The sequence below is a fragment of the Topomyia yanbarensis genome, chromosome 2, assembly GCF_030247195.1.
Source record: "Topomyia yanbarensis strain Yona2022 chromosome 2, ASM3024719v1, whole genome shotgun sequence".
In the NCBI taxonomy this organism is placed as follows: domain Eukaryota; kingdom Metazoa; phylum Arthropoda; class Insecta; order Diptera; family Culicidae; genus Topomyia; species Topomyia yanbarensis.
Genome location: NC_080671.1, coordinates 118,359,765 through 118,384,701, shown reverse-complemented (window position 1 = coordinate 118,384,701; position 24,937 = coordinate 118,359,765). Strand labels below are relative to the sequence as shown.

At 40.4% G+C, this 24,937-nt stretch overlaps 1 protein-coding gene across 1 annotated transcript in view; it reads right to left on the bottom strand.

Moving 5' to 3' along the window:
• Window positions 1-24,937, bottom strand: part of LOC131679305 (uncharacterized) — a 615,352-nt gene that overhangs the window by 554,268 nt on the left and 36,147 nt on the right. The window contains exon 2 of the mRNA XM_058960013.1: window positions 13,835-13,936. Coding sequence (XP_058815996.1) covers window positions 13,835-13,936 — 102 coding nt within the window. The remainder of the gene's footprint in view (window positions 1-13,834; window positions 13,937-24,937) is intronic.

Below are 24,937 nucleotides of genomic sequence, written 5' to 3'. Positions count from 1 at the left end.
AACTTTTGAAGTGACACTCAGAAAATTACAATTCATACCTCATTTTAATGGAAATAACCTTAGTATTTGAATGAAGATTTTCTGTTTCTCGAAAAATACGGGAAAGCGGGGTACTGGGCCAGTTTGTCCCTAAAATCCCTGTTAAAAAAAAAAAAATCTGCTCCGTGATGCAAATCATACATATTTTGCAGTTTTTCTAATGTGAAAAAATCTCAGAAATCGATCGGAACATTTTTGACCGAATACGAGAAGTTGGGGTGATAGGGCCTTTTGTTATTTATATTAATTTTTTTCATTTTCTCGTGCATATATCTCTATTATTCTTCAATCAATTTTCATAAAATATAACTTGTTGAACGTGGAAAATTCTTGGGAATAAAACAAAAATGGATTCGTTACCGGAAAAATTCACAAGCATGAAATTTTCTGGTAAATAGCCTCGATTTCACAAATTATTGAAAATAGGGGATTTTGGGGACAAACTGACCCAGTACCATGCTTTCCCTTATTTTCCGAGAAACAGAAATATCTCCATTCAAATACTAAGGTTATTTCCTTTAAAATGAGTTATGAATTGTAATTTTCTGAGTGCCACTTCAAAAGTTATAGCATCCATATTTTCCCATAGCACCAATTTCAAAAATTTCGAGCGAAGTGGGCAGGGGTCTAGAATTGTCTAAATGGTGTGAAATTTGGCATCTGAGCTTACTGTGACATTTGTCACAATATGAGAGGGGGGAGGCTTTGAAAATCCAAAAATTTTTCTTTGCGATGCCCTATTGTCTATGAGAAGACATTCTATTACCTTCGTCAGAATTCAGTCCTACAGCTTACGGGACCAAAGAGTACCTCCGCATCACTGGCTTATTAAAAAGGTATTTTTGGGATTTCTGTGAACATGAAAACAACAAGGAAAACATGGCCTTCATACAATGCAGATGAACTTTTAGATAGACCTGGGATCTCAAACCCTTATACATCTATTGGATTTACACACATACACACACATTGCACGACACTTTGCATTTCGAAAAATTATATCGTATACTAGCATATTGCATATTTCTCACATTTGATGCTATGAGAATGTGATGACAAATTGTATTAATGCAAGCAAGCTTATAATAAACTTTTTTGGAAACAAAATGCAGCACGAAATCCTGGACAGTGCAAGACTTGGTCTCGGAAAAAATCCGTTCATACATTCATGAACAAAAGGTCACGATTTCGTGAACTGAATGATTTACGAAAACCGTGACCAAGTTCTTGAAATTATAAATAATAAACCTCGTATTCATGAAACTATTTGTTTTTTCCAAAAACCAGTTCGCCCCGAATATATACATGGCGTTACATTAGAATGTTTATGAACTGGATATCACGCACACTATTTGGGGTTCTCAGTGCAGTTTTCGTTTTCTGTCCATACATCACAACGAACCTTATCAAATGAATAACGATGTTCGAGGTCCTAATAGTTTTTTTTTATATCTACTGCTCGTACCTATTAAGCGGCGCCGGTGGTTGAGTGGTAAGCGTGACCGCCACTCATTCCAATTTGTCTGGGTTCAATTCCAGCCGAGGTCGTTGAGATTTTTCTGAGGTGAAAAAATCTGTGGTCACGTCTTCCTTCGGAAGGGAAGTAAAGCCGTTGGTCCCCGGCCTATGAGTTTGGTGGATCGATATCTAGTCCAGGTAGTGAAGTCACCTCTCTGGCGTCGGTAAAGAAGAAGTGATCCAACTTCTATACTCTTACTAACAAAAATATCCTCTTCCTGTGATACTTGTGGAGTGCGCAGTAGTATATACGGCCTCTATCAAAAGCAAGCATCGGACTAACCATTCCTTTCCTTTCCTTCCGCGATCTACGTTCGGGCCTGGCCGGCACCGGTATTGATCAATACGTTAGGATTACCAGGAGTGTTGCACATTGAAAGATGTTTCGCTACTCCCAAGCATAATTATCTACTTATTTTCTGTGCAATTTCAGCTAGTCCAGATCGATAACGGAGTAGCAGCCAGGGGTGGGTGGTCGCAAGGGGTTTCCAACGAGCCAAAATAGTGAAACTTAATCAAGAATTACTTCGATTTTTCGAAATAATTCGGTAATCCGCCGATTACTTTGGTAATCAATAATAAGCAGGGTAATTGTCTGTATTTTTAAAATAATTCGCGTAATCAACCATGAAAACAATGTCATCGGTTAATCATGAAGTAATCGTAAAGTAATTTATTACTACAAGACTCATTCTATGTTGATTTTCACATTTTTGCTTTCATTTTTTAAATATTTTTTGGTTATTCTATATATGAATTTCACTTTACATTTTACTTGTGGTTTAGGGGAACTGCCCCTAAGACGGATATCTTATGGTTAAATAGCAAATGCGACTCATCGAGTGATGCAGTGCTCGCAAATTGTACGCCAACCGTGATTTGAGATCATATCTCATCAACATGTGGAAGAGTAAAAAGCTTCGCAACTTTGATTTCTCTCGGTATATCACAACGTTTCTATATTAAAATATAGCCTAAGGGTGTACTGTACAATTTAACGGCATTTTGCTGTGGTTTATCCAAGAAATATACCCATCTTTCTCAACCCCATTATGTTCGTTGTACCCAAAATGATACCAAATTTAAAAAAAAGTTCCTTGATTATGAACGACTTATTAAAATTTCTGTTTTTCACCAGTCATGTGCTAAATAACCAATACAACATATCAAACTGTTTCCCGAGAGCAATCATTATTTTCTGGTGTCAAAAATTATACCCATTAGCGTGCCCTTCATAAAAAGTATTGATTTGTTTAAATATCTAAACATTATAGCATTATCGTTCAGAATCAGTAAATTTTTCCATTTTTTCCAGTTTGTGAGAAACGTCTTAGTCCACTATCCCCTACCTTAATTTCAGTCGGAACCTGTAATTCAAAGTATATCAAAATGATTGGGCCACAAACTCTAGCGTAATGACTACTGAGGAATGACGATGCTGCCTACATGGTACTCTCTCGTGTTCTGTTTAGCAGACTACGCCCGTTGACTATATCATTTGTCGGTGAATTCCAAGAAATCTTATAGTTTATAAAAATCGTCGGTAGAAAGGGTTTAATGATAAACTGGATCACATAATAATACTATCAAAACAGGATTGTGCCTACACATTTTGCATTAAGTAACATTGTTGGTGGCTCGTTCTGACATGCATTCCCAGTTGTGTTTTTCAATTTCGAATCATATTTAATTTTTGGTGGAAAAGGGGTCACATAAATATTACTTACTTAAAAATATTTTACCAACTAATTCTCTTTATTCTCATTTTTACACACTACTATTCGACCGTTTTTTTATTTATTTACCCATTCCAATTAAGTTCTTACTGGACTTATTGCAACTTCAGAGGAAAAGGTTAGCACACCTCATGCTGCTTTTAACAACTCTTCGTCCGACAAATCCTCAAAAACTCGTTGGTGCTTTAAAAGCAATAAATACAGAAATCGAAGTGTCGCAATAGGGGATGACATGGCAATATACTAAATCAACTTTTTACTCTTACATTCATCAATAACTCTGCTCTATTTAAAGGTTCAGAATGTTACCACGTTGCAGATATTAATATTTTCAAGCTATCGTTATTAATTTCCTGGATAAGTACAACTCTTGATAATGCATTTGAGAACAACGCAACAATGGACACAATCAGTAGCACATTAAATAATGTCCCCTAACGGATATTAAACTTATTTGGGTTCTATTTAACTAGCACGTTTACGTTAACTGGATGGTGCCAACAATTTTATTGTTTGACAATTCAATATTTTTTAATCTACGGCATTTTAGCTCCAAATATTTTAGGAACTTTTTTTATGTTAATACAATGATCATTTTAAAACTAGGAATATTGGTAATATACAAAAGTGATTAATGGAATTTCTTAGGCCCTAAAATATTGACTGAATTTTTGATTAAGAATTAGAGAGGCAATCAAAAACATTTGAATACATCTTAGCATTTTAATAAGAAAGATTCTTTGATTTAACAATCAAAACTAGGAGAAATACTTTTCGGCACTTGGTAGGCGCGCAAAATATTCTTCGGAAAGACATTCACATAGGGGATCAATTCTTTGGAAATACATTCACAACGGGTTCATTCACAAGAGCGACATTCGGGGGATTTAGTAGTAGAGAGCATATTAGGATCAGCAAAGAGATGGCGGAAAACGATGACAGAAACAAGACGAACACAAACTTGCACAGTTATAGCACGCGGCTGGTCTTTTTTAAAGGCCCGACTTCCAGTCCGTTATTTGCATTCGGATTTCAATAGTGCAGCGATAAATTTTACGCTAGTCTTGTAGTAGAGATCTTGAACCACAGTACTCGTCTCATGACCAGACAACACGTTCGATGTCGTGATAATTCTTCGCCACAAGTTCAAAGGTCGTTCTCTACATGCCCAATATGCCGGGAATGCGCATCCAACGTATAATGATTTGGCATGGGCATCACGCGAATTAAATTACAATCCATATCTATCCCCTTAAAACAGGCTTTCATAGACACTTGTGGGATTATAGAATGTTGCCACCTTCGTAAGACTCTACTGCTCCACGAAATTTGCCTTCTTTGGAGTGTCCCTTGAAGAGAAAAATACATGTAAAATTCGTTGAACTGAATTGATCTTTCATAAAAATCACTTTCTAATACACACACCTTAGCTAGAGTTTGCGCCTTCTCATTACCCAGAATGGAGCAATTGGAAGGGGCCCAAACTAAGGTTAATCTGGTATGATTTCTCCGAAAAAAAAACACTCAGGAGTTTCCATGCTTTCCCCAGAAAATTCTAGGAGTGCTTTGCACGCTCCATCGAACGGAGGAACTCTATACAACTTATACTATCCGTAACGAAGAAATAATGGTCTACATGCAGGGTGTCAACGATCCCAATGATATCTCAAATTACGGCTAATTCTGTGATATAAACATGAAGCAGTTTGTGGAAAGCGGTGAATTTTGATTGAATGTGCCGAAACCAGGAGACTCGTCGAGTTTTGGTGAGTCAGAGTACCCCACTATATTCTAGTTATTGAATTGAAAAAAATGGAATATTGATCCTATGTTGCCTGTATTCTAATTCAGATTTCTAATGTGGTTTTAGAGTCGAACCAGATGACGAGATATTTTACTGCGGCGACTTGAGCGATAGTTTGACCTATTAAAAGAAGCTGTACTTGTGCTGAACCACGCTTCCTTGAAAATACGGCTAGCTTTGTTTTGTTCATGGAAACCTTAAACCCTTTTGAAAGTTGAAGGAGACAAACTATCCAAAGTACCTTGCAGATCGATGGCTTTGGATCCTATTACGGAGACCACTCCCTCACCTGCAAGTTGCGTTAGCGTGTTAATATTTACAAGATATTCATAGATGTCGTTAACAAGCAAATTGTACAAAAGGGGGCTAAGAGATGAACCCTGAGGAAGACGCATGCCGCTTGCCTTTTTTAATTTTATAAAAATTGTTAAAGATTGTGTGAAATGATAAAAAACAAATAAACAACAGCTTACTATTTATCCGAATAGTCGCTTTGAATTTTTTTTTCGGTTCACATGGTTACGGATTCTTGTAGTGATAATAATCCAGCAGAGCTAGAATGTATTAAAGGTGTATCTAATAAAATAGCGAAAAATTTGCTAAGCATCGACAGTTTCCGCTTAAAATAATTGAGTAGTCTGAAGTAATCCCAATAAGAACTCGCTTTGTTTCCAAATAATAAAGAGTAATCGAGGAATTTTACAGTAATCGAGTAATTAATTAGAAATCGGTTTTTCAAAGAAGTAATCTTTATAATCATAAAGTAATCTAGGTAATTTTTTCGGGGGTGACATGTAATCAATGCTGTTGGAAACCCCTTGGGTGGTCGCACAAGCTCAAGCTCAAGCTCTACTGCTCGTACCTATTACTGATCGCCAGCAGCAGGGTATTTAATGAAAAAGTACATGGAACAAAAAGGATTTCGCGAATAATACTCCAAATATTGAGAAAGAGTTCACGTAACAATTTCATTACCATTGTTACTTCAAGTAACGTGTGGCCCACTGTTTCTCGTAGCAGATCGTAAATACTGTTGTAGTGTGATGATCAGCTGTAGCTGAAATTTTATTTATTTAGGTATAGATGTACAAGTTCAACAGTAAGTTCTACTTACAAATTATAGTGATATGGCTTTAGATGAGATGAGAATCGATCTCATACGTCCCTCTTAGTAGAGCTCAACCTAACCTCAACTGGTACCTACTGTAATACATACAAATTGTAATGATTTCTTGGCTGTTCGATGGTAATTTACCTCTCCAAATGGATCTTTAGTGACAAATCCTTTCTGCTCACTCTAAGCGTTTATCCGTTTAGTTTAGCTTAGTTTAGTTTAGCCTAAGTTATAAATTCACGCATGTTTAGTATATATAGGATCAAATTAATCTTGTTGCCACTTACTATTTTAGGATAATATTAATTTAGAATATTTATAAACTTAGACATTGTTTTCCTAAACTTTACTTTTAGCGAAATAGGGTATATTTTAATTTAATGTTTAAGAAATCTGGCGATATATAATTTTGGGAAAAAACTGCTTCGTCATCTGACACCTTCACTGCGTTATCTCCCTTGAACGATTATTCGGCTTTCTGTTGTGATCATCATATTCCTCGATTGTCTTCGATATTGTCGTCAAGGTTCCGTTCGCAAATGAACTGCTAAATTGGCTGCATTCTGGCATCGTAACATCCCGGCCCCCGTAACACTGGTCATTAGAAACAGTTTTACCTTCTTGAAGAACGTCGAGTACAGCCAACTTAGTAACTGGACGACGAATTCTTCCCTTAGCAGTCAACACTATGGCTTGACGAACTCTACCATCTGGTGCCGGAATTGTTTGTGAAACTCTTCCGCGTATCCAACCATTCCTTTTCTCCGAATCCACCAGCATTACTAAATCTCCTTCTTTTAACGGCTTTGTTTCCTCGTGCCACTTAGTCCGTTTCGTGATTTCAGGTAGATATTCGCTAATCCAGCGTCGCCAAAACTCATCCAATCTGTGGCGAATTTGGTTCCATCCTCGACGAAGTTCAGCTCCTGTAACATTTTCCATATTTACGCATGGTTGTTTTACTCCACTGGAACTGCCAAGCAAAAAATGGTTTGGTGTTAAAGCTTCCTGGTCCGCTGATTCTAGAGGTACATAAGTAAGCGGTCGGGAGTTGACAATCGCTTCAGCTTCTACGACCAATGTGAGAAAGCTTTCGTCATCAAGTAGTGCGACTTGCCCTTCTGTCGCATGTGCCATTGCAGATTTTACAGAACGCACCATGCGTTCCCATGCACCACCCATGTGTGGAGCGGCTGGAGGAATAAACTGCCATTTTGTGTTGATGTTCGTGAATGTTTCAGCTAGTTTTCCATTTATTTGCCTGCGAAGAATGTTTTCCGCGCCTTGAAAGTTTGTTGCGTTGTCGGTATGAATCTCCAGCGGCTGTCCACGACGACAAATAAAGCGGCGTATGGACCGGATGCACGCTTCTGTGGTTAGATCATGCACTACCTCCAGATGCACCGCTCGAATAGTGAGGCATGTAAATAAAGCCACCCAGCGTTTTACCGAGCTGCGTCCTTGACGTACAAGAATTGGACCAAAGTAATCAAGGCCAACGTAACTGAATGGTCTTACGAAAGACATCAAGCGTGCTGGTGGCAAGGGGGACATTTTCGGGGCTATAGGCCGTGCACGATTAATTTTACATTGTTGACAGTTTCTAGCAATTTTCTTGATAGCAACCCGTAAATGCGGAATATAAAACCGTTGGCGAATCTCATTAAATACGGTCTCTTGTTGACGGTGATGAAACTTGCCATGGTAGAAGTTAATTAGAAGTTTAGTAATGTGATGTTCCCTTGGTAATATAACTGGAAATTTAGATTCAAAATCTACGTGAGGTGCATAACAAATTCGACTGTTTGATCGTATCACTCCTTGTTGATCGAGAGCTGGTAAGTGATCGAAAATAGAACTTGAATTATCCAGCACTTGCTTTCTTGTAAGGCAAATCATTTCCACAGGAAAATGTTCCCATTGCGCAGTTCTCCACAACATATTCTCAGCAGCGACTAGTTCCTCCTGCGTTAATGATCCGGCAACTTTCTCCTGGTGATTTAGCAATCGTTTTGCATTTAAAATGAAACGTAGCGCATAGGCAGTTGAGCGAAGAAGCCTTTGCCATTGCGAAAATCGGCTGTATTCGATGATTGTCTTAGGTACATCGGTTGCACGATGCACAAAGCATACTCTCAATTCCTCTTTAGTAGTGAGTTGACGTGTTGGCTGCTGTGGCCAGTTTTCCTCTGTATCGTATAGAAACTGTGGTCCGATGAACCACCGGCTTTTATTATCAATGCATGGTCCATTCCCCCACTTAGTTGCCTCGTCAGCAACATTGAATCTCGTTGGTACCCACCTCCAGCAGTTGATTGTTGATGATGTTAAAATCTCACCAACACGATGAGCTACATACTGACGGTAGGTTCGATGATCAGAGCGGATCCATGCTAATACAACAGTGGAGTCGCTCCAGAAAGTTGTACCGGTAATATGCAATTGGTGATTTTCATTGATGAATTTGGCAATTCGCGTGCCCAGAACTGCAGCATTAAGCTCTAAACGAGGAATTGACGTTGGCTTCAAAGGGGCCACTTTTGTTTTCGCAGCTATCAACGTGCAGGTTACATTTCCTTCCATTGAGACAATCCGAAAGTACGCTGCACAACTATAAGCAACTTCGCTGGCGTCGACGAAGACATGCAGCTGTAAGCTCTTACACTTCTTCCAGGGATGTTGAAAGTAACAGCGGGCTATTTGTAACGGTTCCACCATTTTAATTGTTCTTGTCCATTTCTGCCATTTATCAAACGCGTCATCACTAATTGGTTCGTCCCATCCTATTCCACTACGCCACACGTCCTGCATAAGAATTTTCCCATGTATCAGGATTGCCGCTAGTAATCCAAGTGGGTCGTATATGGTCATCACGCACCTCAGCAACTCTCGTTTCGTCGGTCGCGCTCCTTCGTCAATAAGCCTTTCAAGGTCTGCTCGCATTTTTGTTTCGAACCCTAAAGTGTCTGCCGCTGGCCTCCATAGCATTCCAAGAACCCTACTCATTTTGTCGCTTGCTGTAAGGTTGAGGTTCTTAACGATTGTCGGGTGCGCAGGCATTCCTAATAAATTCAACAGCTCTGGACTATTTGATAACCAGTTGCGTAGCTCAAATCCACCTTTTTTATGCACAAGCATCACTTCCGACGCTACCTGTATAGCCTCATTGATGTCGTCAAAACTGTCGAGGTAATCATCGACATAATGCCCCTTTTGTATTGCTTCCACTGCTTTAGGGAATTGCTCTGAGAACTCCTGCGCATTTTTATTCATCACATACAAGGCCCCGCATGGGGAGCAAGTCGCTCCAAATGTTTCCACGTCCATGATGTAGACTGTTGGGTTTTCGGAGACATGGTTCCTCCAGAGAAAACGTTGAGCGTTTCGGTCTGCTGGGCGAATGGCTACTTGATGGAACATCTCCTTAATGTCAGAGCAAACGGCAACCTGTCTTTGTCGAAATCGGAAAATCGTTGCAGGCAGTGAATTGATTAGATCCGGCCCAGAAAGTAGCATGGTGTTCAGGGAGACTCCATCCACTTTGGCTGCTGCATCCCAGATAAGGCGGACTTTCCCCGGTTTTTTTGGGTTCACGACAACCCCTAAAGGCAAATACCACGTTCGCCTCGGATCAGCTTCTAAAATTTCTTCTTTACTCGCTTGGTGCACGTAGCCTTTCGCCATATATTGTTCCATTTGATGGTGAAGGGTTTCTTTCAGAAGCGGATCCTTTTCCATTTTGCTTTCCAGGCTGCGTAATCGACTGACCGCCATAGAATAACTTTCTGGGAACTCCACGTAATCTCTATTCCATAATAGGCCTACTTCAAATCGTTCGCCAATACGTCTTGTCGTTTGCTCCAAAATAATCTTTGCTCTCCTCTCCTCGTTAGAGTCCAATAAAATCGGTACCTTGCAACCTGAATCTTCTTGCTCGAAATAAGTTTTAATTATTGTATCAAACTCTCGTTCTCTTTCACATGCGTTGCCTTCACATATGTGAAGAACCGAATGGTGATCGGATTCACCGTGTCCACCGTAAACTCCCCAGCCGAGCCGAGTTTTGATTGCCACTGGTTCGTTTCTTCGACCTTCCCTTGATTTCAGTGATACGGACAGATGTGAATTATTTACTCCAATAAGTATTCGTGGAACTGCACGCTCATAACTCGATATTGGTAGGTCTCTTTAGTGAGGGTAACGATTAACCAGCTTTTCTAATTGCAATGTTTGCTGTGGTAGTTTTAATTCGCTTACAGTTCTGGCATTCATGGAGAATGTCTTTTGTTTCCCACGTTCCGAGATGCGCACATCGATAATCTGCGAATCCGATTCATTTCGTTTCACATTTCCTGTCCACATCAGCATCAAGGGTCGGACGACTCCGCTAATTCTCAATTCATCTGCAAGAGAACTCTCAACTAGGGTAGTATCCGATCCATCGTCTAAGAAAGCGTATGTGTCGATAGTGCCAGTTTTACCATAGAGTGTGACAGGCAGTATTCTAAATAGAAACGGTGACCCTCGGCTGTGTGTATGACTCTCGGCAGTCGCGAGGTCTGTAACTGACGTTTCGTTCAGTTTGGAAACGGAATGTAGCAGGGGATGATGGCGATACTGACATCCATCAACGCCACAACGGGTTAATGAGAAACAGGGTTTCCTACCGTGTCCATTGAGACAACTACGGCACAGTCTCAATGAATGAACTGTTTTCCAGCGCGTATCGCAATCCATTGATTTAAAGCTATGGCAATCCTTGACACGGTGCCCTCCTTGCTTGCATACGGCACATGACCTTGCATCTGTGACAATAATAGCCTTGGTGTCATGAATAGTTGTTACGTCTACATCGGTTTCGTTTGCCAATTGACTATATGAAGATTCTGAGTGTGCGTTTAGCAAAAATTTGTCTGATCTGGTCTTATCTCCTCGATCACGCTTGCTGGACTCACCCACACGAGCAACTTGGCTTGCAGCCCTAACTAATCGCATTAAATAATCGCTGAAATGCTTCAGTGTTGGTGTGTCAAGATCAAATTTGACTAGAGCCCATTCTAGTCTCATGGAACCTGGTAGCTTGTCTTCAAGTTTTTGCAGTAGTGCTGGGCTCTGAATATGAGCTAGTTGATTTGCTGCTTCAAGGTGATCGTAGAGGCCTTGCACGGTAATTCCAAAGTCGATTATAGTTTCCAGTCGTTCAGCCTTCGGTGTCGGACAGTGCTCGACTTTTTCCATTAGTGTTTCAATTAATAGCGCAGGACGACCGAAAAGCATTTCCAGAGTTTCCATTACTCGTGGCACTGATGTAGGCAATAGTAGCCGGCTTTTAACTGATTCTAATGCGCGACCTCGTAAACAACGCTGAAGGCGGATCAAATTTTCGGCATTGCTGTAACCGCATGATTCAGTTGAGTTGTGAAACTGACTTATAAATAGTGGCCAGTCCTCTGCATCGCCGTAGAATATCGGCAGGTCACGAGGCATCACATGTCGCGCAGCAAGTTGCTGTGTCGATGGGCAGACTTGTGGCGTCGTTTCTTGTACTGGCAACATGTTTGTTGCCGATTTCTGGACATAGGGATGTTGTGTATGTGGAGGCGTTATCTTCGAACTTCGCAGTGATTCGGTGTTACTGTATGGAAACGGTTCTGGTAGTGAAACCGATTTTATTACCCAGTCAGCCACTGATTGTTGATGTTGGGTTGCTCGACTGTGCACACTCGCGGCGGTATCCTGTTGTTGTCCACAGGTTCGTATCATTTCGTATTTTTCCTTTAGAAACACCCTTTCCATTTCCTCTTCTTCTTTAAGACGTTGTCGTTCCAGTTCCTTTTCGCGTTGCCAATGTCTTCTGCGCATAGCTTGTTGCTCTTCCAGCTCCTTCAGTGCTATTGTATCGAGTTGATTACGTTCGATAATTTTCTCGTCTGGATGTTGGCTATGGCACTCATTACAAGTCCAGCCTGCGATGTGGCTTCGATCGGTTACTCCGATTAGGTGGTATTTATTTCCACATTGTGCGCATTGCACGTCGAGGCTGTCGCTAGACAGTCCATCGAAACCTGCCGGGTTAGGTTGGGGATTCATACAGGCGGTGGTACGTTACCGTCGACTGTATAATTTCTACAGTATGTTACTTCAAGTAACGTGTGCCCCACTGTTTCTCGTAGCAGATCGTAAATACTGTTGTAGTGTGATGATCAGCTGTAGCTGAAATTTTATTTATTTAGGTATAGATGTACAAGTTCAACAGTAAGTTCTACTTACAAATTATAGTGATATGGCTTTAGATGAGATGAGAATCGATCTCATACGTCCCTCTTAGTAGAGCTCAACCTAACCTCAACTGGTACCTACTGTAATACATACAAATTGTAATGATTTCTTGGCTGTTCGATGGTAATTTACCTCTCCAAATGGATCTTTAGTGACAAATCCTTTCTGCTCACTCTAAGCGTTTATCCGTTTAGTTTAGCTTAGTTTAGTTTAGCCTAAGTTATAAATTCACGCATGTTTAGTATATATAGGATCAAATTAATCTTGTTGCCACTTACTATTTTAGGATAATATTAATTTAGAATATTTATAAACTTAGACATTGTTATCCTAAACTTTACTTTTAGCGAAATAGGGTATATTTTAATTTAATGTTTAAGAAATCTGGCGATATATAATTTTGGGAAAAAACTGCTTCGTCATCTGACACCTTCACTGCGTTATCTGGTACTTTATTCACGATTTTGGGAACAATTTTTTTTCCGTGACTACCCCCAAATGTTTATGAAAAAGAAGCTCGTGTCGAAATATGGTTTGATGGTTTGACATACAACACTCTAAGTATGACACTCATGTTTGAAAATAGAGTCGAATGTGTTATCAAATGTTAAAACTAAATATATATTATACATTTTTAAAAGACTTACTCTGAACAACAAAATTGTTGCCAAAATCGGAGCATGCAAAAAAACCAAAGTAACAAAACAGAATCTTACTGCTCAAGTGACGTTTTTTTTTAAATTGTAATCTTGTGATAGCGATCGATTTTCAAAGCTATCAATTCAAGTGCCCATTATGCAGTGTTTTGATTGACTATTTTGGAATGAAGGTCACATCCTAATTGTGACGTAATGTTATGTCAAATCAAAGATACATTACTGACACGATTGGCTGTCAGAATCCATTGACATATAATAATAGTATTTGTCTGTCCCAAAAGCAAAAAATCGTCTAAGACATTGATAACCGGTGACATCGGGAACGTCCTTGAGCAACATTAGGCTAGAATTCGCTCTCGCTGCTTCTACATAATATATAACTCCCAGCGTGTCTAAGTGATTAATTGCTTTGTGATAGATGATGTCCCCGTCGGTATTCCTACATTATTCTCGTCTACCATCGCAATGCTATTTTTTCCCTGAAATGCAGAACAGTCCGTTTCATTCTCCGCGGAATTCAGCTCAATCCTATTAACACGACGCATAGCTTGGTAGAGACAGAAACTTTCACCGGGCAATAAATTAGAACTTTCCATAATTTTCCCATCAACAACCAGCCGATTGTAGGCAAATTGAAAAAAAAATCAAACTAAATCTACCGATCCGGCGCAAATGGAAAACTTACTTGCACGTGCCTCCGTTCTCACAGATATGCGAATCCTTGCAGAGCGGTCCATAGCCACAATCGATGCCACTGAAGCCCGGATAGCAGTCGCAGTAGTAGGATCTGGAAGGAAAAAAAATGGAAAGCTAAGAACGTGGGATGAAGTACAATTAATTGGTTCCGTATTTTCCCTGCCAATAGAATATATGTATGTGAAAGCATCCCAGTTTTACAAACAGGCGAAGAACGTAGCTACCACGCTGCTGTACGGGAAATATATAATCAATCTCTGCCGGTAAGGCTTTCCAGAAAGGAAAACGATTGCCATTAGAATAAATTAAAATGCATATTTCTTCTCGATAATGGAACTGTTCCACATCGCTGCCCGGGAACGTAGCGTCCTGTTTTGCTGCCAAGGTGAGTCCCCGGGATGGGATCACTAGGACTTTGTGTAGAACCTTGAAATTTGATCAGGATCAATATTTGCCTGCTATGAATATTTAAAGCACCCAGTCCTGCCTCTTCGTCATCGGTACCAAAATTTGTTATCCATCCCGCTTCTCAAGGGCTCATATTTACGAAGACCCCAAAGGCACGCCAGCACGCGAATTATTACTTATAATAGTATTAAAATAAGGTGCTTCTTGTGCAATCATAACTGCTCGCTAGGAGCTTCGCAGCCTCTTTGGCCTTGTTTGCCTTCGGGTTCAGCATAGAAGTGGGTACTATCGCAGTGAGGACGATTACGAGTCGCTGTTGTGTGCAGTGGAGCTTTCCCCGCGCTGAAGCACTCACCGATACACGAAAATTGTGCGGGGCAGGAACAGCACGGGTATCTATTTTTATTAAGTTTAGGGAACAAATTTATTACGCCTTTTAGCCACACCCCTGCATTTACCAGCAGGATGCGCACCTATTAATATTTATTCATTCCCTGAGTAAAAAAAAATGCAAAACGAAGGAAGAGATGATTGGCGAAAATATTGAGCAAAACTTTTTTAAACGTTTTTCATATCTACATTTTTTCCTTCTACCCGCTTGTTTCAACGCTGGAAAGTTTTCCTAGGGGGATACAAAAAAACGACGTACCGTCTCTTAAAACAATGTTATAAGTTTTAGAAGATTCAATCGAGTGGTAATGAAGCTTATCGAACTTATCGCTTTGGGGATTCCTTGATGGTCTTAATTTTTCGTGAGAATTAATTACAGTTTTGTCTTCGAGCATATTAAAGGTCACGTGACATTGTAAAGCGCACTACGTCAGTTGACATGTGTCAGATAACTTATCACTGAAAACGAAGCTGTTGAAGCGAAATAATGAGTAGATTACCATTTTTGTTATTTCATCGATGCTGTTGGTTTAAATTCAGGAAAATATCGCACATTGCAAGAACAACTTGAAAAAAATGCTTCAAGCGTACTTAACATTCCGCTTTAAAATTTCTTCACCGTACTTTTGTATGCGGAGCTCTAACTCATATTTGCATAAGCTTCAAATGAAGCAGGTAGTTGGAAAATGTTCCCGATATGGGCGAGCGTTTCGTGTAATTTATGAGTTTGGGCTAAATAATGAGTACGTATTCAAACTGTCAAAAAATCGGCAACCTACATATTTTATGTCATCCAAAAGCGCGAATGGAAGAGTGTAAATGTAAAACAAGCTAGATATGCTTTTCGTATCATGATCACCTTCATAATTTAGTACGCATTTCCAAAATGGAACAAGCACCTTGCAATGCAGTTGATTTATAAATGCCCTGCGTCCATCGCACCACCTCCATGGGGCCATGGATAGGTAGATAACGTCACATTAAGGGCATTCCTGAGGGAGCATTTAAAATGTCACTGCAATTTATTGCCCTGGGTTGGAAAGTGCCAACAATTCGGTTGCGTTGTTGCAGGCCAAACCGGACAAACAGTGGCCAACTACGGTTCATATTGTATTTTAGCAGCTTCCGGTTGAAAAAAAAAAAACCAACCTACCTACCTATCATGATTTGTGACAATTTTCCTCTCGAACGAGGGCTACTGTGTGTGTATGTGTGGTGTATTCAGCTCAGCTGCGAAACGCTTCGGGGTCAAATGAGATAATCTATAGTGACAGAAGACAACAAGGACTGAAGCGGATAAGAATTGGCTGCCGCATGCTTGACACTAATACCGAAGAAGGTCAGTGAAGCAAAATGGTTGCCAACTTCGTAAAATTTTATGGAAGATGTATGAATAATGTATTTGGGTCCTATCAGATATTATGCCAGGTAGCTTTTTAGCTCCATACAGGTTTAAACATACTGTATGGTAGTTTAATTAAAACCCTGTTTCTATTCACCTAGATGTGCAATCATGTCTTTCTCATTCATGAACACACGGATTGTATTGGGGCAATTTCAGGTGAAATCTACCAGAAATAGCCAAATTTAGGCACGATTATTGGTTGAAATTTGTTATGGGTGATAATTGTTCACTAGTCTAGGGACCTTCTTGACTCAAGGCAAATTTTGAGAAGGGTTGAGTTGGATAGACTCAATTCCATAATGCCTCTTGAGAAATCAGAATGTATTCGTGCCTTGCCGTGTCCTGAGCGGAAGGAAAGGAGAAGGCGGAAGTAAAATTGGAAGAGTGGCAAAAATGACAACAACAAACATAAACAGCAGGTAAGTTCAACTCACAAGTAGTTCAAATCGCCTGCGAGAAAGCCTAAAGCTCTTTACTGCACTGGATTAAAAACTTTAGACACATTCCAGCGTCAGGGGACAACGTTTGCACGCATCATGCAACTGTTAACAGCTCGTCGTTTGAAAAATCCTGAACTTAATTAAATACTTTAAAAGTCCTAACACAACATTCATGTTATGGATTTGATGTTTTCAGGTTGTCCTTTCTTTCTGAGGGGTGAAAATGTCGCGTTAAGGGACAACAGAGCAAAAAATTGATTGTTCAACCTACAATTGTGTTTATCAAAAACTTGCTCTGTCTCAACCTTTAGAGCATCTATTTGCTCTAGAAATTTGATCATCGATAGCCACAGAACAATACTGTATACTTAGATTTTCGAGTTTTTAGGAATTTTTTCACGACCGCTGCGAACGCTGCGTTAGGGTACAACACCAAAATGAACACAAACGGTCGCATATGAAGTGTTGTCCCCTAACGCGGCTGAAATATTTGTTGAAGCTCAAACAAAGCGATGTATATTACCTACAAACCTGTAAATAACTCAAAATAAAGATTTGAAATACCAAATCTGATGTATTTCTAGTTTCACCTTCATGTGTATTTGACAAATGATATTTAGAAATCAAATTAATATGGATTGAGAACATGACACACCGCATACCATAGTGTTGCCCGGTATAGAAGAGATTGTAGACCACAATCGCCACTTTCTAATGGATATAAAAAGGTGGTTTCAAGTAGTTTTGGTAAGTTTAATACATTATTGACATCGGAAAATATATGAAATAAAATTAACTGTTTGTTAGGGTGGCACAATTTTTTTTTATTTCGTTGACCAAATAAGTTTTTTTCAAGTAATTTTGGTACACTGACTTTGTTTTTTGAAATTAAAAAATCTTGAAAATCAAATTGACTGTTGATTAGGGCAGATAAAAACGTCATAGGGTGGCTCAATATTTATTTTCTTGTTGCGTTACAAATACACAAATGTGACTCTGAAGCCACTCAACAAAGGTAAGACTGTCAAACGATTTTACTCAGTCGAGCAGTTATTATATTTACATCTATCTATCTATCTATCTATATAAATCTCAATGTTTGTATGTATATGTATATTGTATATTGGACTCCCAAAAGGCTTAACCGATTGCCGTAAGGTGGAGGAATCTGCATTTAGCATAAATTTGATCTGAATTGCAAAGTAATTGCTGGTTCTGGAAATCATGCGGGTCAGGGTGATGGTGACCGAACTGAATATTTATTTATTGAAGTTCGTGTGAATAACGATAAATTTCTTCTAGGTGTAGTCTATTCTCCTCCAGAGGTCGATTGCTCTAATATCCTTGATCAGAAACTCTCCGAATTGTCACTTGATTATGAAAAGATTGTTGTGACAGGTGATTTTAATACAAATTTGAAAAAAGTTAGCACCAAACTGCTCGTCTCTGTGAAGTTCTAGATAATTTATTTTGCATTAACAATGAACCTACCCACTTTTATCCCGGTGGAAGCTCATTATTAGACCTATTGATAAGAAATGACATAAACTTTGTTCTGAATTTTAACCAAGTGTCAGCCCCTGGTTTCTCCCATCATGATATGATTTTTGCATCTCTCAATATAACTCGCAACAGTAACAACCGTTCTAACATGTATAGAGACTATAATCGAATCAATTTCCTGGCATTACAAGACGCCTTGAATATTATAAATTGGTCTTTACTTTATAGTATAACCGATTCTGATTTAGCTCTCGATTTCTTCAATAGTCATATTGTTCAACTCTATGATAGCTTCGTACCATTGCGAGCTCCTCGACCTAAATCCAATGCTCCATGGTTCAATAACGAAATCTTGAATGCAATGATTGCCAGAGATACTGCATATCGCCTATGGACTTCTAGTAAAAGAATTGTTGACCAGGTCCAGTTCAAAAGACTTCGTAATAAAGTAACTCAACTCGTTAATAAAGCTAAATCGAACTATACGACCTCTAACTTAGAATCATCTAATTCAAGTAAAGAGCTTTGGATGAAACTCAAAAATCTAAGCGTTACTGGTGGCACGAAGAACTGTGCAAAGTTCGACAACACTGCAGACGAAATTAACGCATTTTTGGTGACAACTTTACACAAGATCCTGAACCTGAATCTATACCACCATCAAATTCTAATTGTTTTCTATTCACGCCGTGCAATGAGCTGGAAGTCTCTAATGCTATTTTTTCGATAACTTCAAATGCCATCGGTATAGATAATATCCCACTAAGGTTTATAAAGGTCATTTTACCGTATATCCTCACCCCAATAACGTACCTTTTCAATTTATTCATTTCAACTGCTAAATTCCCTCGAGCATGGAAGACCGCTAAAATAATTCCGGTACGAAAAAAACCTGCCGGATCTAGCTTGAATAATCTCCGTCCAATCAGCATTTTATGTTCACTGTCCAAAGCATTTGAAGTTATTTTGAAAACTCAAGTGCAAGCCTATATTCAACGGTTTAATCTTCTCAGTCCGTACCAGTCTGGTTTCAGATCTGGACACAGTACCACCTGGGCGCTTCTTAAAGTACATGATGATATACACCAGTGTATCGATAAAAAAGGTGTTGCCTTTTTGCTTTTGATAGATTTCTCTAAAGCTTTTGATAGAGTATCTCACGTCAAATTGCTTCGGAAACTATCATATCAGTTTGGTTTCAGTCGTGATGCTGTTTCTCTTATCAAGTCATATTTGAATTCACGTACACAAGCAGTAGAAATAGGTGGAAGTCTATCAAGTCCAATTAACATTTTATCAGGCGTACCTCAGGGATCCGTTCTAGGACCGCTCTTATTCTCGTTGTTCATAAACGATTTGCCTTCAGTTCTAAAATTCTGCTTAATTCATATATTCGCAGATGATGTACAACTGTACATCTGCTCAACTGATTCCAACTTAGAGGACTTAGCCAAACTTATCAATTTGGATTTCAAAAACATTTTGGATTGGTGCTTCCCATTAATTCGTCGAAAACTAAAGTCATGTTTATTTCCAGAAGGCAGATTCGTACCGTGTTACCAGATATAATTATCCACAATGAAAAAATAGAATACGTTGCCAAAGCTCGCAATCTAGGTGTGATATTCCAATCAAACCTTGAATGGGACTCTCAAATAAATGTTCAGTGTGGGCGCATCTATGCAGGATTGCTACACTTGAGACTTACAGCGGGAATGCTTCATGTTTCTACCAAACTTAAGCTGTTTAAATCACTTCTGTTACCCTATTTTTCTTATGGTTTGGAATTGATTTTGAATGCTTCAGCTGCTTCCTATAATCGATTAAGAGTATCATTGAACCATTGTGTTCGGTGGGTTTACAATCTATCTAGATTTGCTAGCATAACCCACTTACAGCGGCAACTGTTGGGATGTTCTTTTTATAGCTTTTTCCAATATCGATGCTATGTCACTTTATATAATATTATACACAATGGTCCAAACTACCTCCTTGACAAGTTGCAACCTTTCAGAAGCACTAGAATCCGCCACTTTGCTCTTATACCTCATAACTCTTCTCATTACAACGGCACTTTTTTCGTTCGTGCAATTATCCAGTGGAATCTGCTTCCAATCCGAATAAAATCTCTCAATTCAATAGCAAGATTCCGTCGTGAATGTATGGCCTGGCTAAATGAAGGGAACTAACTCGAGTGAAATGAGCGACAAATAGTGGAATAGGGTTCACATGTCTGTTTTTAGATTATAGTTTACAAATATTTTTTTTTATTTAGTATGAAAAAGAATGTGGTGTGAGCAACGTGTAAACAGATTGTATAAATTTTATAAGGGTGATCCATTACTCTGCAAGTATAATGAAATACAAATACAAATACAAATTTTATACATAGTAGGAATTTGTTATCGAGCGTGTTTGTGTGCTATTGGTCAGGGATTATCTGCCCGCCAGATGGCGCTTCGGAAGAAATTGTGTTTTCCTCCTATTTCGTTGAAAGTCGCAGCAATGCGCGATGGGTACTAGCTAGTATTGTATAAAATGTTGTCCCGAAATACCAGCAATACGGTTGAATTAAACATTTCGCAAGAGAACATCGCTCTTCCAGTTCAACCTCTGGCGTTTGTACAACTGTTTCTACTCAGAGATCTGCAAGACGACACTCCTTAGTGATGATTGCGGAAATTAATCAAAATGTAGCCGCAAATCTTTAACAAAAATTGTTTTACGCAATTTTTGGAAAAGAAGAGTAAGATCCAGCTTTTTGAAAATTTAGATATATTAGAGTACAAAAAATGATCGTTAAAATTTTTTACACAATTGCGGTCTTATTCAATGACAAGCTCGATGGCTGGCTTGTCACTGAATTATCTAAATGATAGAAAACTGGAGAATTTAGTGAAATTGTTTCTTTTATTAGCGAATTCTAAGAAATTCGTATCCTCAGGATAACATTTTGAATTTAACTTGTTATAAAAACATTAAAAAGCTGTGTTAAACTACGATGTTTGGTTTATGTTGAAGAAAATCTATCCCGAAAAAACACAAGCTTTGGTTTTGGACTGTGAGGCCCAGTTCCGGCTTTTTTTTTAAAAAAAATCTTCGCCAGGGGTTTCCTGGGACCCCAAAGTTTTGCCACTTTTTCTCATTCTTTTTCTCGTTCTGCTCCCCGATCGTATGTTAAACAGTGTTAAAGGGCGTAGTGCCCAGATCGTATTGTCTACCAAGACATATCCTGATCTATTTCCTTACCTACTAACACAATTCCTTTCCCATGATTCTCGTAGAGATGCAGAGGTAGTCTCGGTCTCTGGCCAAAGCGAGTGTCGAACTAACATTCCTTCCCTTCCTCGGTAGAACAGCCATGGTCGTGGCCGGCGTCGTTATTGGCCAGTTTATTAAAGTATTGAATCAGTAAACATGCACAGTAAGAATGCTTTATTTCTCCTAAATAACATTCCGTTGGTTTGTAGCGATCACGTGTATCAGATTTTAAAATAGCTTCCTACTCAGTAACTCCCGTGCCCTGCTGTAAAGATAGGTTGTTCACTTCTTCCATCTCCTATGATGAAGAATGAATACCGGGCGGCTAGAACAAATGTTCTGCTTGCGTGCAAGCCAAACGACGTTTCTCTCCATGACGTTTTCTCTTAGCTATAGCGCGGACGTTGAACTTACAGGCGATACGAGGTGCCGACTTATTTGTCATGTTCTTGTTTCCCCAACTGTTGGACCCGAAGATCACTAAAATTTGGGTGGATGAAATGGTTAGATGCAAAATACCAAAGGGGAAACGAGATGTGGTTCGATCCCGATCGGTACCAAATGAGTTCGTAATGTAATTTCCGGTTTCAAAAACCCAAAACTCGTTAATCTGAGGATTCATAGTTTCCCTGTTCAATGATTTCAATTTGTTCAGTGGAAGAAGACAGAGTGTGCTTGTAGTATCGTGATTTCGTTCCGAGGGCTAGCGCAGTTAGGAGAAACGTTGAATGTGCGGAGACTTTGCGGGCAAGTGCGAGAAAAAGAAAAGCCGTGCGACGGCTTTTAATTGCAGATTTTGCGCCTGGCGAAGCTACTACCGCACCGCCAGCAAAGATCATCCCACCTCCTGCCACCACACTCTGCATCCACGTTTGCTGAGGAATTGCGTCCGTTGCAGTAAAAACCCGCACAAAGAAGCGTCGCCACGTGCGTAATGCGGCATCACTAAACGCCGTCAGCCGGACTCGTAGATCCGTAATTTGTTGCTGGTACGCTGTCCGGAGGTCCGACACTACCAGCAGTTACCATCAATCCCTCCTAGGACCTCAACAACATCGTCGGCGCTAGAAAGCGCGAAACCGCCGCGTCAGTACCGAACGGCCTTCGTCGTATTTGGAGCAAGCAGCGCGGCACCAGCAGTCGTCGAAGCTTGATGGTGTGAGTGCGCATCGAAAGCCGCAGCGTGAGATGGTCAGCGAATAGACTGTGAGTAAACGCCTAAATTCCCTGCGCAGGGTAAGCAAAAGCTTGAGCAAAGGCAGATATTATAGCTAGTACAAAAATTTCCACCCGCACATGCTAGGGCCCTGAACCGATATTAGAAATGTAGGATTAGCAAAATAAGTGTAGTTTTGGAATAAATGTAAAATTAGATTGTGTGTCCCCTAAGCGAATGTTTAAGTGATTTGAAGTGATATTTCGATAGTTGTCTCGTTGAAGGGTCTCATGTTTCGCGTTCGTTCCTTTTAGTTTTTTTTTGTTGTTTACTCCGGGTCGGACTGCTCGGGAAAACAGTCCCCACTCTGGTTTTAGAAGCTGGCTTATTGTTTGGTTGGTTTTTAGGACTCTGCCAGTGATGAGAACCACGAGTTGGTGCAAATTTTCGGTTAATTGGTGTCGGACTCTTTGCGTATTGTTTGGTGTCGTCCCGCGAGACGGAGTACCCTTCGGCTTTTGCGTCTGCCGTTTCGTTTCCTCCAAACTTTAAATAAAACTAACCCGCCCTGGGGTTGGGTTTCTTGTCGGGCAACCTTGAACGTGACAAGCGGTCCTCATAAGAGGTGGCGCTTAAATCGCTTGTTCAGTGATCCGGGAAACGCTATAGCAGACAGATACGTAGGTACGTTTGGCACGCGCTACATTTTTGCGCCCAATGTAGCGCGCACGACGTTGCTACGGAATCAGTCTGCCCAATCGTCCCACCTTTCCGAACAAATGGCTTAAGCGCCACCTCTTTCGAGGACCATTTGTCGTGCTTTAGGGTTGCCCGACCAGAAACCCAGCCTCAGGGCGGGTCGATATAGTGAAGGTTTGGAGGAACGACCTAGCAGACGCAACTGACTCGAGAGGTACTCAGTTTTATGCATCAAATTACCCCCGAATTAACCCAAAGAAGTTCGCTTTGCGCGTGCGCGAGCGAATAGTACGTTTTAGCCGCCTAGTGTTCATTCTTCCTCCTACGGAATAGAGGAAGTGAACACATATTTGCAACAGGGAACTTGGGTTACCGAATTTGGAAGTTATTTTGACTTCTGATACACGTGATCGCTACATATTGGCGCCCCACGTTGGGCGCAAAAATGTAGCGCGTGCCAAACGTACCTACGTATCTGTCTGCTATAGCGTTTCCCGGATCACTGAACAAGCGATTTAAGCGCCACCTCTTATGAGGACCGCTTGTCACGTTCAAGGTTGCCCGACAAGAAACCCAACCCCAGGGCGGGTTAGTTTTATTTAAAGTTTGGAGGAAACGAAACGGCAGACGCAAAAGCCGAAGGGTACTCCGTCTCGCGGGACGACACCAAACAATACGCAAAGAGTCCGCAACCAATTAACCGAAAATTTGCACCAACTCGTGGTTCTCATCACTGGCAGAGTCCTAAAAAACAACCAAACAATAAGCCAGCTTCTAAAACCAGAGTGGGGACTGTTTTCCCGAGCAGTCCGACCCGGAGTAAACAACAAAAAAAAACTAAAAGGAACGAACGCGAAACATGAGACCCTTCAACGAGACAACTATCGAAATATCACTTCAAATCACTTAAACATTCGCTTAGGGGACACACAATCTAATTTTACATTTATTCCAAAACTACACTTATTTTGCTAATCCTACATTTCTAATATCGGTTCAGGGCCCTAGCATGTGCGGGTGGAAATTTTTGTACTAGCTATAATATCTGCCTTTGCTCAAGCTTTTGCTTACCCTGCGCAGGGAATTTAGGCGTTTACTCACAGTCTATTCGCTGACCATCTCACGCTGCGGCTTTCGATGCGCACTCACACCATCAAGCTTCGACGACTGCTGGTGCCGCGCTGCTTGCTCCAAATACGACGAAGGCCGTTCGGTACTGACGCGGCGGTTTCGCGCTTTCTAGCGCCGACGATGTTGTTGAGGTCCTAGGAGGGATTGATGGTAACTGCTGGTAGTGTCGGACCTCCGGACAGCGTACCAGCAACAAATTACGGATCTACGAGTCCGGCTGACGGCGTTTAGTGATGCCGCATTACGCACGTGGCGACGCTTCTTTGTGCGGGTTTTTACTGCAACGGACGCAATTCCTCAGCAAACGTGGATGCAGAGTGTGGTGGCAGGAGGTGGGATGATCTTTGCTGGCGGTGCGGTAGTAGCTTCGCCAGGCGCAAAATCTGCAATTAAAAGCCGTCGCACGGCTTTTCTTTTTCTCGCACTTGCCCGCAAAGTCTCCGCACATTCAACGTTTCTCCTAACTGCGCTAGCCCTCGGAACGAAATCACGATACTACAAGCACACTCTGTCTTCTTCCACTGAACAAATTGAAATCATTGAACAGGGAAACTATGAATCCTCAGATTAACGAGTTTTGGGTTTTTGAAACCGGAAATTACATTACGAACTCATTTGGTACCGATCGGGATCGAACCACATCTCGTTTCCCCTTTGGTATTTTGCATCTAACCATTTCATCCACCCAAATTTTAGTGA